Genomic DNA, 16,147 nt, shown 5'->3' with positions numbered 1-16,147 from the left:
AAACCAAGCTGACAGTACTTGAAACGTGCATTGTCTAACCCTGTTCGTCAGTACAAACCAAGCTTCTGCACTGACTTAGTGCTCTGGCTAAGAAGGAACAATTAGGTAGACTAAATAAATCAAAAGCAGCACAATAGACTTATGTAGATGTTTCTCACATATTCTTCAGTATGACATTTCAGTAACAGCGTGTTCAGCAGTAGAAATGAACTAGCAGTGACCAGGCTAAAACTGTAATTCTTGAGATGGTTATGATGCAGCCAGATGACTAGAAGGCTTTTTTTCTTTTTAATTATTATTATTAAACACAGTTTACTGTAAAACAAACGGTGACATTAACTGCAAAATTAAAATTCTATAAACGTGTTTTTTTCCATTAATCCCAAAAGCACTGGACAGAGGAAAAACAATACCTTGTGTGAGTCACAGGCACAACTGGTCTTTCTGGCCGTCTTGGGGGCAAGGTACCAGGTCTATTCACAGAGTTTGCTTTGGGTGGCCGAGGTTTCTTCGGAGGTATAGCAGGAACTGAAGGCTTCTGCAAGTCTAACTGTTTTTGCTCTCTCTCTGGTCTTTCTTTAAATCAATTATTTCCAGAGAAAAAGAACACAGACATTATTAAGCGGAATTAATTTGCACTCAGAAGTCTATAATTAAACAAGAACTCTTCAACTGTAGATATACCACATACAAAGAACAAGCTTATCTTCTTTCCTCTTCTGCTCTAAATCATTCTTTATTTAAAATAAAATGTGTACCACAAATCAGTTTGCACTGACTGCATGTTCTGTGTCTAATTCCTCATGTCTGAAATGTGTGTGCAGTATCTGCATGTGAATGGCAGTTTTGATTTTAGTAACCCATTGGTTTTGGAGTGTATGTGAAAAGTAAGAATGTCAAGAAATTACGTACCATGTGGAACAATTTCCCATGAGTAGAACTTATATCAAATTCTGTTATGAGACCAATATTAAGTTAAAAGGTCATGAACAAAGATAATAATGCTGGATTTTCTTAATATCTATTGAATAACCAAGAGAAATGTGATATTTTTTTGGGGGGGGGGGGAGTGTGTTTCATGTGAACTACAGTTAAATGAAAATACAATCATTAAAACCTAGAAATCTTTGAAAGAATGTAAAGCCCTCTGAAAAATCAGACTTTTTATTTAGTCTTTTAAACAAACTTAAGTGCTGAATTTTTCAGTTTCCCAATTCAAAACTGGATCGTGTGCAGAACAGATTATGCATAGTTAGATGCCACAACACTAAGATCCAGTGCCAAATGTGCAACATCTGTATGTCAAGTACATTATGCATTAATAACTGTGAATAATATGCTCTAAATTTGCAATACAAAACAAACATAGAAGAAACTAAACACATTTGTCACACCATAGGAAACCTGCTTCTTCTTAAGGAAAGGACAAAAATCTCAAAGGGACCAAAGTTTCACCCCCTGTATCCTAATGTGTCAACATCCCACTTCCCTTGACAATACTGTCTACGACACATTGTGAATATTACACCTTTGTATACACCTAAGAGGTAATGGGAATGTGCAAGGGTATTACTTAATGGGCTTAGGTTTCCTTATGAAGGGATTATGGACTAAATCAACAGAAACTTGTCTTTCCTGAGAATACTAGCAGAAATACTGAAATAAAATTGTAGCATAATGCAATTTGTTGTCTGCCTTTAAGAAAGAAACAGCATTCGGACACCCAGGGATTACTTTATTGCTCTGCTTCTTAAGTCATGCAAACACTATACACCATATGCACACATATGTGGTGACATAACAGTGCAGGAACGTATAAGTCAATTGCTAGGTAATCTTGTAAAGTTGTAAAAGTATGTGGTATCTACAGCATGTATTTAAGAATCAGAGTTGAGCCCGAAACACAATCCATATTGGATTTGGAATAGTCCAGGAAGTGATTGTTGCTCACAGGCACACACCCTTTTTTAGTACACTTACACGTGTCAACACACAATCACTGGGTCCTCTGCAACACTGCGGCTTTACAAATGCATTGTGTAATATTTACACACTTATTCCTATGAGCATATATAGCGTGTCAGTGCCTAAGAATCTATACTATGTATTAGGGATGGGCTAGGCAGTGCACCAGCACACAGCTTAAAGGAAGTTCCCATGCTCAACCGTACTGCCACAACACCCTGAACAATTCCCATCACTCTCCAGCATTTCAGAAATGTAGGCATGACTCCTATTGCCTCTTTTCAACATTTAGAAAAATTACAGCTATTTATACTGGGGGACAGTGATATATTTAAACGCCCACCATTTTTACAGTTGGCTTTGTAAATCCAAAATGGAAAGCAAAGGTTTTATTGATAGATAACTACAAGAATTAACGCACATTACCAAAAGTAAGAGTATGTAGATAGAAATGCTAAAACACCTGTCAGATCATTAAGATATTTATCCAGAAAGAGCTCTTGGTGCAGTCTGAATGTTCTGGCACTAAATTATAAGTGCGTATTATACATTTAGTCATGTGCATACATGTGCCTTTTAAAAGACAGCAAGTTGAAATACTTCAAAGTTAAGAAATCCCATAATTAAACTTGTCTGTGCAATCTAATAGTCCACTTAAATGTATGAAACTTGACACCATCTTCAATTAGACATCAATATAACTATTTTCCCAAAACTACTCAGAATGCACCATGAACACAATGAAACAACTAAAGCTTGTCACTGCTTGATGTGGTACAATGAAACAATAAAGCTTTGCTCTGTGTGGTACTATGCCTCACTTCTTGCAATGTTCAAACCTGGCTTTGAAGACTTTTTTTTAATTATTATTTGATTTCTTCACAGGCTTGCCTATGACATTTTTGGCAATGATAATGGGGTGATTCATAGGCTTTAATGACTATATCTTCACAAAACCCCACTGATGCAGAAAAGCAGGGTTGATGGTTTTTGACTAGAGAACCAAGGCATACAGAAGTTAAGAAAAAAATATGCACTAATCTGAGGTCTCATGCTTGATTGAGGACCTGGGTTTTAATGAGCTCAGAGCTTTAGAAAGCATTTTTTGTACTGAGAGCGTATCTCCCCTTGACGTCAGTTGAGGCTGCAATCACTTACCACCTCTGGATTGGTACAGCTGAATACCCAGAATTTAGCCTAGAAACAACAGTGTGATCCTTTCCAAAACGCATATAATCAGAGAGGTACTAGAGTGGGAAATAAACAACCTAACAATGTACGTAATGAAAACTAACTGCTGAGGGACTAGACTATGAGGATGTGTCACACGTACCCTGTCTCTCTGCAGAGAGCAAATTTCATACCTTTTTCTTCTGTTCGATTAGGAAGACATTCTGGCCTTTCAGGAGGCACCTTTTTGACTTCATGCTTTCGATCTGTGGTACCTGTCAAAGAATGGAGAATTTGCAATTCTGAGCAAGCCAACAAGCTACCATATAAGGCCACACAAGATTTAATTTCGCAACTTCTTAGGCTTTTTTTTTAGTCTCCTACTTTAAAAAATTCTTGCTAAAACTGAACATAAATCTAATTTCAAATATTTGATTATACCATAAAGGACAGAAAACCAATTAATGTTTTCACATTCAAGTTCACACTTTCCAAAGACTGTAAATCAACAGAGTAGGAAATTTCAGACCATTCTGTGAAAAAAAGTCAATCACTACAGATTTTTAAATGTGGACAGATATTTACAATTTGTAGCCTTTTAGCTTTGTAGACATACTTAACTGAAGAGCAATTCAACAATGAGGAAAATCATTAGGATTAACCCAATTAATTGGGCATTTCTGCCAAGAGAATGCTTAATATAGATGTATACAAAGTTTCACTTTACATTAAGTTAAAAAAAGACAAACAACTCCATTATACCTCTAACACTAGTTGTTCAATTCCACACATTAGAGGGATGGGAACACTAGTACCAGCAGTATTCTGTTACTATTTTATGTGACAGCTTTTGGCCTAGAGGTATAAACTTCTGCCTTTTTCTGCCTCTGTACTAGAGACCCTGACATACTGACTTCTGTTGCTCTGAAGAGTATGAGAACTAGTGGGAAGATTTTGCAAAAATTTCCTGGCACACACAAGATGTAATCTCCTAGTCCCCATATTATAAGAAATGCTTTACTGGATATTGGCTTCACCGTGTTGGCTAACCACTAGGTGCTAATGCCATTTCAACTTAGCAGTGTTGAAAACCGCTTTAGGTAACACTATTAGTATTTCAATAAAAATTGCAGTAGGTGACATCCAAGAAAAGCAAAGGAGGCAGGGAACACAAGGCATTTTTTGCCTCAGTCTATGCTATGCAGTTCTCAAATACATTTACATTTTCTGGATGTGCAGTCATAACTCTCTTCTGCAGCTGGTTCCTAGAAATCAGTACTCAACAGCACAAATTGCTCGTCAGCGGTGATTATCGACCATTGTTTCTTTATATAACTGCACTGTTGGACAGGCAACAACCTATCATGTCAAAACAAAAAAAATACTGAATTGCCATAAAACGACTTCACACCTGAGAGGAACTCTTGACAGAAACCAATTTAAACCTTTCTAAAGATGAGTTATGCAAAGCACAAGTCAACTTCTTGATAACCTTACACATACTAGTGGGTTCAAGGAAAAAATGACACAAACCTATATACCTAATTACAGAAAGATTAATGGTCATCATTAACACACAGAGGGACATTCTCAGGTCACATCTAAAACAATGCACCTAGAGACACCTATGGGCTTCTAGGCGCAGGTGTGCTCCCAACCTGGGTGGTGACCCCATATTAATCAGTTCCCAGGCAGGCACCATGAACCTGGCTTGGCTGTTTGGAGAAGGTCACCTGCAAGGAAACTCCACACAAGTCCCCAGAGGCACTCAGAGGAGTATTCCTACCCTTCAGTCTAGATGCAGTGATGCTGCTTACTCCAGATACCCAGTGAAATGCCTGCTGCTTTTCCATGACTATGTAAGAAACTCACGCTCTTAACTTTGGTTGCCCAGCTTTCACTCCTTGCTTTGTAACGTGTCCCAACAAAGATGGCCCTGGCAGTGTACTATGCTGCTGTATATAATTTGGAAATACAGCTAAACTTTCCACTATACTATAATACAAACTAGACATGTCCATTAGTGCGGGACTTGCACTACAAAGACCAGTTCTAATTCTCTGCCATGATTTATGCTCTGCATCAGAATATATTGATATTTAATTATTTAGACTGCACACTTTATTCATCATACTATGAATAGTTAAATACGCAGAAACCTTACTGGAAATTATTACATACCATCAACAGTAAAGCCTGCCATGGGGATGTGGTAAAGTACAGTGTCACCTTGGTAAAGTGACAGTTTGACCCAGCAGAGGATATCAGGATGGTAATAAACACAGGATGATTTTCACCTCTAAATACATATCAGAAGAAACGCTTGTGCATAAACTGTCAGGACTAGTCAAAGACTGAGTATGAAAACAAAGAACAGCAGTAGTCTTGGCTGCTGTATCCATTCTTACTTCTGAAAATGGGCACATTATCCTGCTGTGGTGACACAGCTAATGCCTTGGATGTAAATAGGAAAAAACAAGTTTAAAGTATTATTCTCTAATTTTAAATCAGAGAAATACGAGAGGAGTATGAATTGAAAGAAATATAACTTTTTATAGAGCTTTTCCAAAACATGCACCAGGCAGTAAGTTTAGTTCTCTCTCATACATCTTTAATATGCAGCCACCACTAGATGGCAAGGTTACACTGCTCTCTTTCGATGCACTGTTAGATCAATGGTCTTGAAATCAAATCTATGCTTTTGGAGTTTCAAGACGGTGAGAGGAACAAACCATGGGTGCCAATAGCAAACCAAATATTTATAGTCGTGATTGTGTAGTCAAAGAACTGCTTGACAAAATCAAATCATTTAAATTATAACCTATTGATTCTCAGCAAATTGTACTGTGGTGTAACTCGTTTATTCTATTAATGACTGGGTCAAGACTGTAGGAGAGGGAAATTTACTTTTTAAGCCAGTCAGAGCTGGAACTGACCACGTAGACAGAAAAAAAATCTGACTAGATTGGCTGTGCTTGTTTTTTTTATTTTTATTTTTTCCTAACGTATGCCAGCAGTGGGGGAAGTGCTAGCGCCGCTGCAGAATTTTAACGAACTAATGGGGGTTAAGGGATTAAAGAATTCCAGCCATAGTTATGTTTCCACTACAACTGCAACACCAGTGAAAACTCTGAGTGCATCCCATGCCTCGTGACTTGTGATTTTACATGAACGGAATAGGAATTAGGTTTCTGAGGTCAGACCTGTCAAGGGTGTAGATACTTCAACTGTTTCTGAGTTCCATGGAAAATATAAATCATGCAAATTTAAGAAATCGTGCAGATTTTTGTATTGAGAGGTCATTTAAAAACTACAAATAAAAGTGGTTTCAGATCTAAATACTGAGACACAACTCAGTCTAACATACTCCAAAAACAGCTTTACTAACACTCATACATTTAGAAAACATAATCAGCCCCTTAATACATCTGCAACACAATTACCTACATAACCAGATTCAAGATAATACCTTCTATATTTATGTTTGTAAAGTACTGAAAAAACAGGAATCTAACTATAGCATAGAACCTGGAGACAGACAGCTGGCTCCAGCATTCCTGCAGGTTTGCAAGACTTAGATTGAAACTCAGATGGAGCCACTGAATTACAGCCAAGTTCTCTAACACTGTCTTAGCTATGGAAAAAAATCTGTTGAGAATAGATCAGATCTACAGGTGTAAAGTGAATGTGGTTTCCCACCGCAGGTACGATTAGGCTCCAGCAATTAGTGTCTATACTGCAGAGACATTCACATCATCAACTTCAGTGAATAAATGGAACTGAAGAATTTCTAATAACTAAAGTATCACGCTTGCTACCAATTAACAAGAGATAAAATACTTTATTTTAAAATGTGCAGAAGGTTGCCTGCAGAAAATTTGAAGAGCACACAACAGTCTTTTGGGGCTACCTCATCATTTTGCAATTTGATTCTGATTATTACTTGTTATCTATACACCTGCTGTATATGAATTTTGACATACATGAATTCTATCTAAATTTGAATACATTTGCTCAGACTGAGATGTGCTCACTGGTATGTGCTGTACATAATTGGCTGTAACTTACCTGATCCTTGTTTGATGACAGGAGCTGATGGAGGTGGTGGTTTCTTCGGTCTCTAAAATTTAATAACAGAAGAAAAGAGATCACTTCAAAATGCCTGTGAATCTCATTCACACAAAGGTTGGATGTAATAATAGACTGCTTAACATTAAGAATTACAAGACTTGAGAATACAGATCTGTCACAGAGTTCCCCAAAATAACTCCATACAATGAATTTTAAGAGAGAAAATAGCATTAAAAAATTAATCTTTCTACTTTTGCAATTGAAACATCCTGATGGAGGAGAAAAGAGTTCAGCTTATGTGCCTGAAGATCAGAGGAAAGTATGATCTTTGATTTACTGAAGAAACCTATCCCTGAGCTCACTACCTGAACTGTCATCTACATTCACTCTCTCCCTACACCTAATTTCTTTATCCAGCTAGTTTTTTTCCCCTCTCACTCTATGTCCCTGCTCTGTAGTTTTGTTTCCTTCTTGTCCAACCACTCCCAGTTTCCTTTCTGTGGACTTCACTTCTAGACTGTCTCCATCACCTTCTTGGTTATCTTATCCACCTGCAGAGCCTTGCAATTCCTCCTTGCTCCTCCATGTTTCTCTGAGCAGGCTTAATGCTCCTTCATGCTACTTCCTTCTCCAATTTTCCTTCTCCTTCTCTTTTGCCTTTTCAAAACAATAAAATTCCTCATCAGCTTCCAGTTAAAGTCACTTTGTCTAATGAACCACAGGATTCTTTATGCTCTGCTGTGTATCAAAATGAATGTTTTGCTTTCAGGAAGGAGCGAGCTTTGTAGTGAATCATCCTATCACTTGCCCATCTCAAACATTTGCTGTGCTTTTGTTTGCCTCACAGACAGGTCTCAGGGGTCACGGAACAGAAGCCTTTCAGGTGAGAGAGAGACCAAAAGACATGCTGAAGGAGTGCACCTCATGCATTCCAACTGCTGACGGTTGGACAGTCCATGGGGCTGGGCTTGAACTCGTCCAGAATAAAATACCAAAAAAGTGTTGGATCTCCAGCATCAACTATTTCAATCCACCACCATTATGAGCCAACCCCCCAGCTGGTGGAGGCTGGGACTAAGCAGTGAACAGAAGAGACCTGGGGTCGACCATGTGTGGGAAAGAAAAAGGATGGGAAAACTGAGGACTGAATAAGGAGACAGGAAAAGATCCCGAGCTTTTGTTCAACAAGCAGAACTACTGCAATGCATATTCTTTCAGACTATGGGATGGAATCCAAGGTTTCTGGATCGTATCAGAAAATACCTGGCAAAACCTCTGGAAAAAGTATCCATTTCCTTCCCTTTTAGTGCTGTTTTAAGCAAAGAAAGACAGTCTATAGTTCTACCAGTTACTTACTTACATGGCCAGATCTATGTCGTTCCTAAAATCAATAAAATTTTATTATCAATTTTTACAGCAAACCTCGCTGCAATTTCTAAGTGCCTGAATATTTAATTTAGTCTACAAATTAAATTCATCATAATCTAAAGAGTAAAAATACTTAAAGACATACTTTTTTTTTTTTTAGTTTAGAAAGACTGAATAAATTTCACCACCAAAGAAAATGGGTAAGAGTGAAGTTTTTGTCTTCCATATTACAATTTGAGGGCTCACTATGTCTTAAGGTTTATGATTTCTGCCTCTTTTGGATATCACTTTCTTTTATTAGTAGGCCTAAAGATAGAATATACATTCTGATATGAAATTGCATGCTAATCTCCAACAGTTTTTGCTGCTTTTCTACCGTCATTTTTAATAATTATCATGTTAGCTTCTGTGAGTTGTTTAATAGTTCCTTTATTAAGCTTTCCAAGTTATTTAATTTTTGCCTCTGGCATCCAATTTTATTGCCAAAGATTGAAGCTGAGTGTCAGTAAGTCTTGGTTTTATCACAGAAGGCTTACATTGTCACTGTGAAATACTCATCAAAAGCCTGATTGCAAGCTCATAATATCACACTGATGACTGAAAAGGTTCCTAAAAATGGAATGGACTTTTTGGGGAAGAAATCCATTCCTTTCCTTCAGGAAGCTGCAAGATTTCTAAATATTGTTTGGCAAATAACAACTCTGTCTCTTTCAAATAACCAGAGGCTGAAAAGGCTTTTCTGGAGATTTTATATCTTCCTTTTTAATAATTCTGAGAGAGGTAAAGGAACATGTCTCTGAGATACCAAAAGCTCACTGTTGTCTTTCAAATCTCACAGCTAAAGTTTCACCCTCTTATTTCTGCAAGAGTGCTTGACTGCTGGCAAAACAGGATATTCTACCACAGTAACAAAGGAGAGAAGTTGATAATTCTGATCATCATTGCATCACCTGACTTGGCAAATTACACTGGGATCACCAGTTTCTCAAACTTAAGACACACGACAGAGGGCTTTCAGGACAACGTAGTGAAGGCTGACTGGATAGGCCAATCACGTACGTGCTCTTCGCAGATGCTTAGTAACTCAGAAATTCATTTCCTTTATTTTTTTTTTTATTATTATTAGCTTACAAATAAAACTTGTCTAAATCACATACCTGAAACTGAATTTCAATTCCAGTTCCATTATGCATTCTACAGTGAGACTGAAAGAATATATTGCTTACCTCTTTTTCAAAATCAGAAGGAAGAAGCTTGACAAAGTTATCTGGAAACACTCCTCGTCTGCCATTCAGTTCTCCTTCCCACCAACCTACATCAATGCAATCCTACAAAACAGTAAAATAAAATGAAAAACACAAGGTGCTTGGATGCTGAACAGATTTGTGTGCTGAAGTGCTCTCTTGCATGATGTCCTGCCTTTTAGCTAGAACATGACAATTTACTGGAGTGCCAGGTTAACAGGGTAATCTACCAGATAAAAACTTCAGTAATCACCCTACATTACATTATCATATGGAGCAGCTAGGGAAGAACAATAAACATGCTGTAAGAGCTCAAGAGCTTGTCTGTGTCTAAAGCAAAACACTATTTCAGCATTTGATCTGTTAAACCAGTAAGCATTTTGAGCGTGTATGGCACTACTTCTCTGGGACTTCGTTTCAGAGAAAGACAATAACTTAATTAAACATCATACATCCCAAGAGGTAATAAAGTTCATTCGTTTGCCACACTTTCAAGAAAACCTTGGCACATTAGAATTACTCCTGAAGTTATTAAATTTGATCACTGTCCAATTAAGAAGGCATTACACGCCTGATCACTGCAAAGCACCATTTTTTTCTGTGGCATTTTTCAGCAACATAATGTCGCGTGCATGGCAAAACAATGCACAGCTAAGTACTCGCAATAAAAAAAGTGAACCTAAATCTTCATATGGCTCAGAGCCATGCAGTAAATATTACACATCTGAAATGTGAGGGGAAGGGAAATCCCACAGACAGTACACGGGCTGGTCGTGACAAAAAATCAGAAGGGATCTCCCCATTCTATGACAGGCAGCACTAACCAGGGTTGGATTTGCAGCTGGGATCCCACACCATCTGGCTACCTCAGCCTTAAGCAATTGCTGTAGTCCCTTCCACAGCTACAGATCTGGTCTGACCACACCATATGCACCAGCCAGGTACATCCAGCTGTCCTGGAGGCAGAGCCACACTGAGTGGCTCAGAGTTCAACAGAGCTAACATTTCTAATCCAGCCCTATGGAAATTCTCTAAGATTTAACAAAGTGGTTTTGCTTTTCAGAAATCCCGTTTCAGCACTGTTTAGAAGAGATCAGTTGTAATTTAGCAGCTCTGTTCTCTGAATGCTCAGTGGTACTGACATAGGTCTAACAGTCCTAGCTTGGGGCATGGTCACTGTTCCACATGTTCACTGTGGTGAGGATTTTCCATCACTCCCTGCTACAGAAACGGAGCAGGTCTTTCCCTGCAAAGACCTTATGTGGGCTGTGGAAAAAAGCATGGTGATGTGTAAAAGCTGGCTCATTACAAGACAATTGCCTTCTTGCTTTTCCATAAAGTGAGAAAGAAAGAAAAACACGTGCATCTGCAACAGAGGGGCAAGCAGAAACAGAGTGGTGCAGATATAAGAAAAGGAGGCAAGAGTGGGCAGGTAGTTTAGGCAAAAGGGAGAGACAACAACATGCAGTAAGTAATTATACAGGTTTTTACAGAGAACAAAGCTAGAAAAATTGGACAGAAGCAAAAGAAATAGGCCAAATTCTACAAGCCTCATGTATGCTATGAGGTAATATCCCTCCAGAAACAGCACTGGATCAAGGGGTCCAGAATATTTACATTCTTGTGGTATAAGAAAACAGCTGTAGAAACACAAGTGAAATCATGTCTTGACACTTTACCTACACAATTTGTTTGTGAAGCCGTATCTGTTGTGCAGTACCTGTGAACACTCTAGAGTTTAAATGTCACTTGCTCATCTCAGTCATTGTTGTAGCCATATATAAAGGGTAACTGCACGTTAAATATTCATAAAAAGACAGATCTGAACTTATTTTTCAAGGTGAATATGCAATGTGAGCAAATACTTTAGAAAATGGCCACTCTGATCTTCATTTCATTATCTTCCTAGGAAAAAAATCATAGCACTCTTTCACAACTTAAAAAAGGTTTGAAGAAAAATACTTACAAAGCTTGTACACACTACAGAAGTACAGAAGGAAAAGCTAAGAGAAAACAGTAATACTTTGTGTAGCGAAAGCAAGCAGTATTTTAAATAGGGGAGAGGATTCACTACAGAAATCAAAATATGAATAGTCAATAAAAGATTGCATGATAATACATGCACGCAAGATGATCTTATCATCGTTATATTTCCATGGTATCATTTGGTTCAGCTGCTACAGGGATATCAGAACAACACAACTTAATCAGGTGTACTTAATGCCAGGAGAATTCTTTAAAATATTGCTCACAATGACTGTGCGTGTTGGTATTTTTCTGTAAGTTATAATCACAGAATATCTAGCACTGGAAAGGACCCAAAAGGATCACACATAAAATGCATAACACATTTGATGATATTTGAAAGAAAACAGACTAGCATTAAAGAAGAGCACAGCTTTTATGTTTTTTATTTTTTAATTTTTCTTCTCTTCAAGGCTTTTTATTTAGCTTAATTAGATCGCTTCACCACCTGGCAATACATGCTGACTAAACAAGAAAGCTAAATACCATGTTTTCTTGTATCACATCTGTTTAAGGTATGTACTTTTTTTCCTTCGTAACTCCATATTTTACTCTGATGTAATGCGTTCCTGATCTACAAATGCAGGCACTGAACTTTCATTCTCCTTCTGGTCGTTTTTGTCTCGTGTTTAATCCCTGTTTGTCTCCTGCATTCTCCCTGTTCTTTAGCAGGGTGGCCTTCCCCAAGGACACTTACCCTTTCCAGACCATCACAGTTATTTAGGAGATATTTATCAGTTTGGTTAGACTGTCAAACCGTTGTTAGTGATCTGATCCTCGAATTGCTGATGTTTTCAAATATCCGCTGAGTGAACACAGCGCTCCGCGAAGGACTGAGATAATCAGCCAGTCATGCATGGCACAGGCAGGCTGTGTGCAGGCTCTTACCCTTACCTCAGCCAGCACCCCTCATTCCTGATGTGCAGGAGCCCTCTCACTTGGCTCTCTCACTTGTGCAGCCCAGCAAGTAGGGCACTCAACTGCTCTGTTACGTGGCATGTTTTGTGATGCCCTCTGCACCCTACCATGCCAACTTGAAATCACCAAAACGATACCCAGTTTAGATTTTTAAAATATTAATAATAACCCAAGCTTCTGGACATGAAAAGCTTGTGCTTCTACTCACAGTATAGCTTAGAGCCAGCTAATAACCCCGGCTAAACAATGCACGACATCATGTAATTTTTTTTTAGATTGGATTTTTTTTCCTCTTAGGAAACACAAATCTTACTCCCGTTTCTTCATTTTAGTAGCACACATGCATTTTGTACTCCATGCTTTTCTTAGAGTTTGTTTTCATGAAAAACTGCTTGTGTTTCATGCTCATTAATCCAGAACAGCTACACGTTTGCTTTTTTCTTCTCTCCATCTTGTCACTTGGGCTTAATGCAGCCAATCACCACACATGATTTTCCTACATCAGTAAATTGTTAGGCAGTTTCTCTTTAATTAAGCAAGCCCTGGATGCCCATATATAATGCTGACAGCAGGTACATCTTCATCACAAGAGCCTACCGTATGAGGACACCTGAGCTGGAGCTGCAACAAGCTGCCTCATGCACTTACAAATGACATCAGAGCCCTGAAGCGCAGCGGAGGCACTGTGATCAGAACCACATGGCTGGCTGTCAACATCGAGCAAAGGCAACTCCAACAGTTCTAGATCCCTGTCAGCCACGCAGTCCTAATCATGCTGTCTTTTTTTAAATACAGCTTCATGTGTTTAATGTTGGCAAAATGGCTGTCAACTCAAAATTTAGATTTTACACAAGAGCCACCAAGCTATTACAACCCAGTAACACATTCCAAAATTTATTAACAAAGTGGATCTCTCCTTTACCTCCATGTTATTCTACCAGACTCTTAACAGCATAGATAGATAAAAATCAGATGCTGAAATGTCCCCTAAGTTCTAGGAAAAAAAATGTATTCCAATTACTAAAAATGCATTTTAGTTTAAGGGAAAAAAAAGGAGATTAAAGATAAAATTGTATCTGATAGATACTAGAGTTCATACAAGGTAGGTAGTAGTCAGGCCAGCATTTATCTACACTAAAAATTGGCTTCTACCAAAGCTTGAGTCGGAGACTATGTTCATATCCAAGGCAGTGACAGTGCAATCAAATACCTTACAGAAATCCACTGGCAATTAAAACTGACAGGTCTGTTTTCATTGTTCAGGCTGAGGCAGATGCATGACATAAGGAAAACAAAAAATCTAGTGGGAAATTTTAGCATTTTCTCACTGGAACACAAATCTTCATTGTATCTTCATTTCTAGTTCAAAAATATTGTCTCTGACAAATTTAATTCAAATGACTTTGAAGAATGAAATAAAAGGAGGGAGTGGAGGCAAAAATGAAAGGACGAAAAGCTCTTCTACTGAAGAATCAAAATCCATTCTAATTCCAAACCCACTAGATCACTAATTAGTGCTAATAAATTAAATACAATGGATTTGGTATTTATTAGCAAAATTCATCTTGTGATAAGTATATTAGGGTAAAGAATTGGACAAACGTAGTCGTGAAAAAGAAGTGTTGAGGATTTTTTGAGGAGGAATTTTTAAACTTCATAAGAAACAAATATTACACAAAATGTAAGGTAATAAAATGTCAAACTGCGCTGGAATTCTTAAGGAAGTCAGAAAAAAAATGTAAGAGAAAAGGGTAAACATAGGAGAAATGGCAACTACCAGAAAAGCAGAATACAACTGGCTTTTGTCAACATGTTGCCAACAATTTTAAAGGCATACACAGATGAACTGAAAAACACCAGTCCTTTTCTTGACATGAAGAATAAGAGAAGAAAATAGTCTTCATATAATTAGAAGCAAGGCATGCAAGCTAGGAAGAAAACTGCAAGAGGGATTTTTTTAATTCTTATTGTTTCCAAAAGGGAATATTAAACTAACAGAAAAGAAAAAAATACAATCCTCAAACCAACAATAAGACAGGAACACAGCACCACTCTGAAATTTAAGTCTGTGGTGACTAAAAGTGCAATGGGAGAGAGGAGATGCATGACTAGAGAGATCAGACAAAGCAGTGAACAGATATTTTACTATGAAAGCAAAGACCTTTTGGTCTGCTATTTGGAGTACCAATTTTTTCACACTATTAGTGAATATAAGTGAAATACAGTGAAATATGTAAGTAGGGTTAATAGCATAAGATCATGGCTTAGTATCCCTTCAGGAACTGTGACAATCTTGTAGCAACTCTCATAGTGGCTACTATAACCTAGGAAAGTCACACTGCTTCCTCTCCTGTGTGGATGGATCCTGACACTGCTTGGTCTCTTACACATACGGTATGTACGTGTATCCCACACCAACAGGTTTGTTTGGCAGCACAACGGCTGCTATCATACCAAAACAAACCCCGTGCTATTTCTTCCCCTGGTGGTCTCAGTTGAACTGTAAAAAAGCAGAAGCTGGTGGAGATTGAACGAAAAGCCACAGCGGAAGGCTCCGTAATACTGCATAACCTTACGAATACTCCACTCATTGCACAGATGCAGCTGTATCTAGATCCACACGACTGACAAGAGGCTGGCCCTGTTCGTCTGCCTGATCGAAGAGTACAGGCGATTGCAGGACAAGAATGCGAACTTTCCCTCAGTCAGCTACCCTCGCCATTTCCCCTTGGTGTTCAAAGAGTTGACAGAAGGGGTTGGAGAAACAGAGTTGCCAGTCCCCTGCTCGCTCCATCTTCAATTTAGTAGCTGAGACCACGTGCAAGGCTACGAAATCAGAAGAGGGAGGTTCACACCCAGCAGGCCACAAGCCCCTCTCAGGCAGACCTGTTCTCCAGCCTGACATGGACGGACCGCAGTGCCACCCAGACATGACTGAAATCGCCCTCTCTGAGACTCTCTCAGCTTCACGGCCCCCTTCTCACCGCTCCGAGTGGGCAGGACATTCAGGTATTCCAAATACCAAGGTTATTTCACTTCATATAAAGCCACCCCTCTCAAAATTAGTTGCCACAGATGGGTTGGTTTCCAGTCCCCAGTGCTGTGCTCTAAGCCCCAGCCAGTGAAAAGACGACGAGGGCAACCAAGCCTTTCCCTGCAAACAGAAAGCAGTGCTCCTGCTTGTGAACACGCTTGCAATATAAATTCACAATACGGATTTTTAAAATTGTTTTGCTAGGAGTCAATAATGCACTGTACTTTAAATGTCAGGCACACAGAACTATCTCTTCTTCCAAGTACCGTGCTTTATTTTACTTATTTTTTTCTCCACTTTTAGCCACTTAAAGGAGAGTTACTGTGTGCTACGAGACCGTTCTTAATCACTT

General features: G+C 38.6%; 1 protein-coding gene across 5 annotated transcripts in view; it reads right to left on the bottom strand.

The window, feature by feature from the left end:
- SH3KBP1 (SH3 domain containing kinase binding protein 1) overlaps window positions 1-16,147 on the bottom strand; it is a 224,141-nt gene that overhangs the window by 24,496 nt on the left and 183,498 nt on the right. For all 5 annotated transcript variants that reach the window (XM_035542036.2, XM_035542038.2, XM_035542037.2 and 2 more), the window contains 4 exons: window positions 9,801-9,902; window positions 7,204-7,255; window positions 3,330-3,410; window positions 414-576 (listed from right to left, as the gene is read on the bottom strand). In XM_035542036.2, coding sequence (XP_035397929.1) covers window positions 414-576; window positions 3,330-3,410; window positions 7,204-7,255; window positions 9,801-9,902 — 398 coding nt within the window. The remainder of the gene's footprint in view (window positions 1-413; window positions 577-3,329; window positions 3,411-7,203; window positions 7,256-9,800; window positions 9,903-16,147) is intronic.

This window comes from Cygnus atratus, chromosome 1, assembly GCF_013377495.2.
Source record: "Cygnus atratus isolate AKBS03 ecotype Queensland, Australia chromosome 1, CAtr_DNAZoo_HiC_assembly, whole genome shotgun sequence".
Classification (NCBI taxonomy): Eukaryota; Metazoa; Chordata; class Aves; order Anseriformes; family Anatidae; genus Cygnus; species Cygnus atratus.
This window is presented reverse-complemented; position numbering and strand designations above follow the sequence as displayed.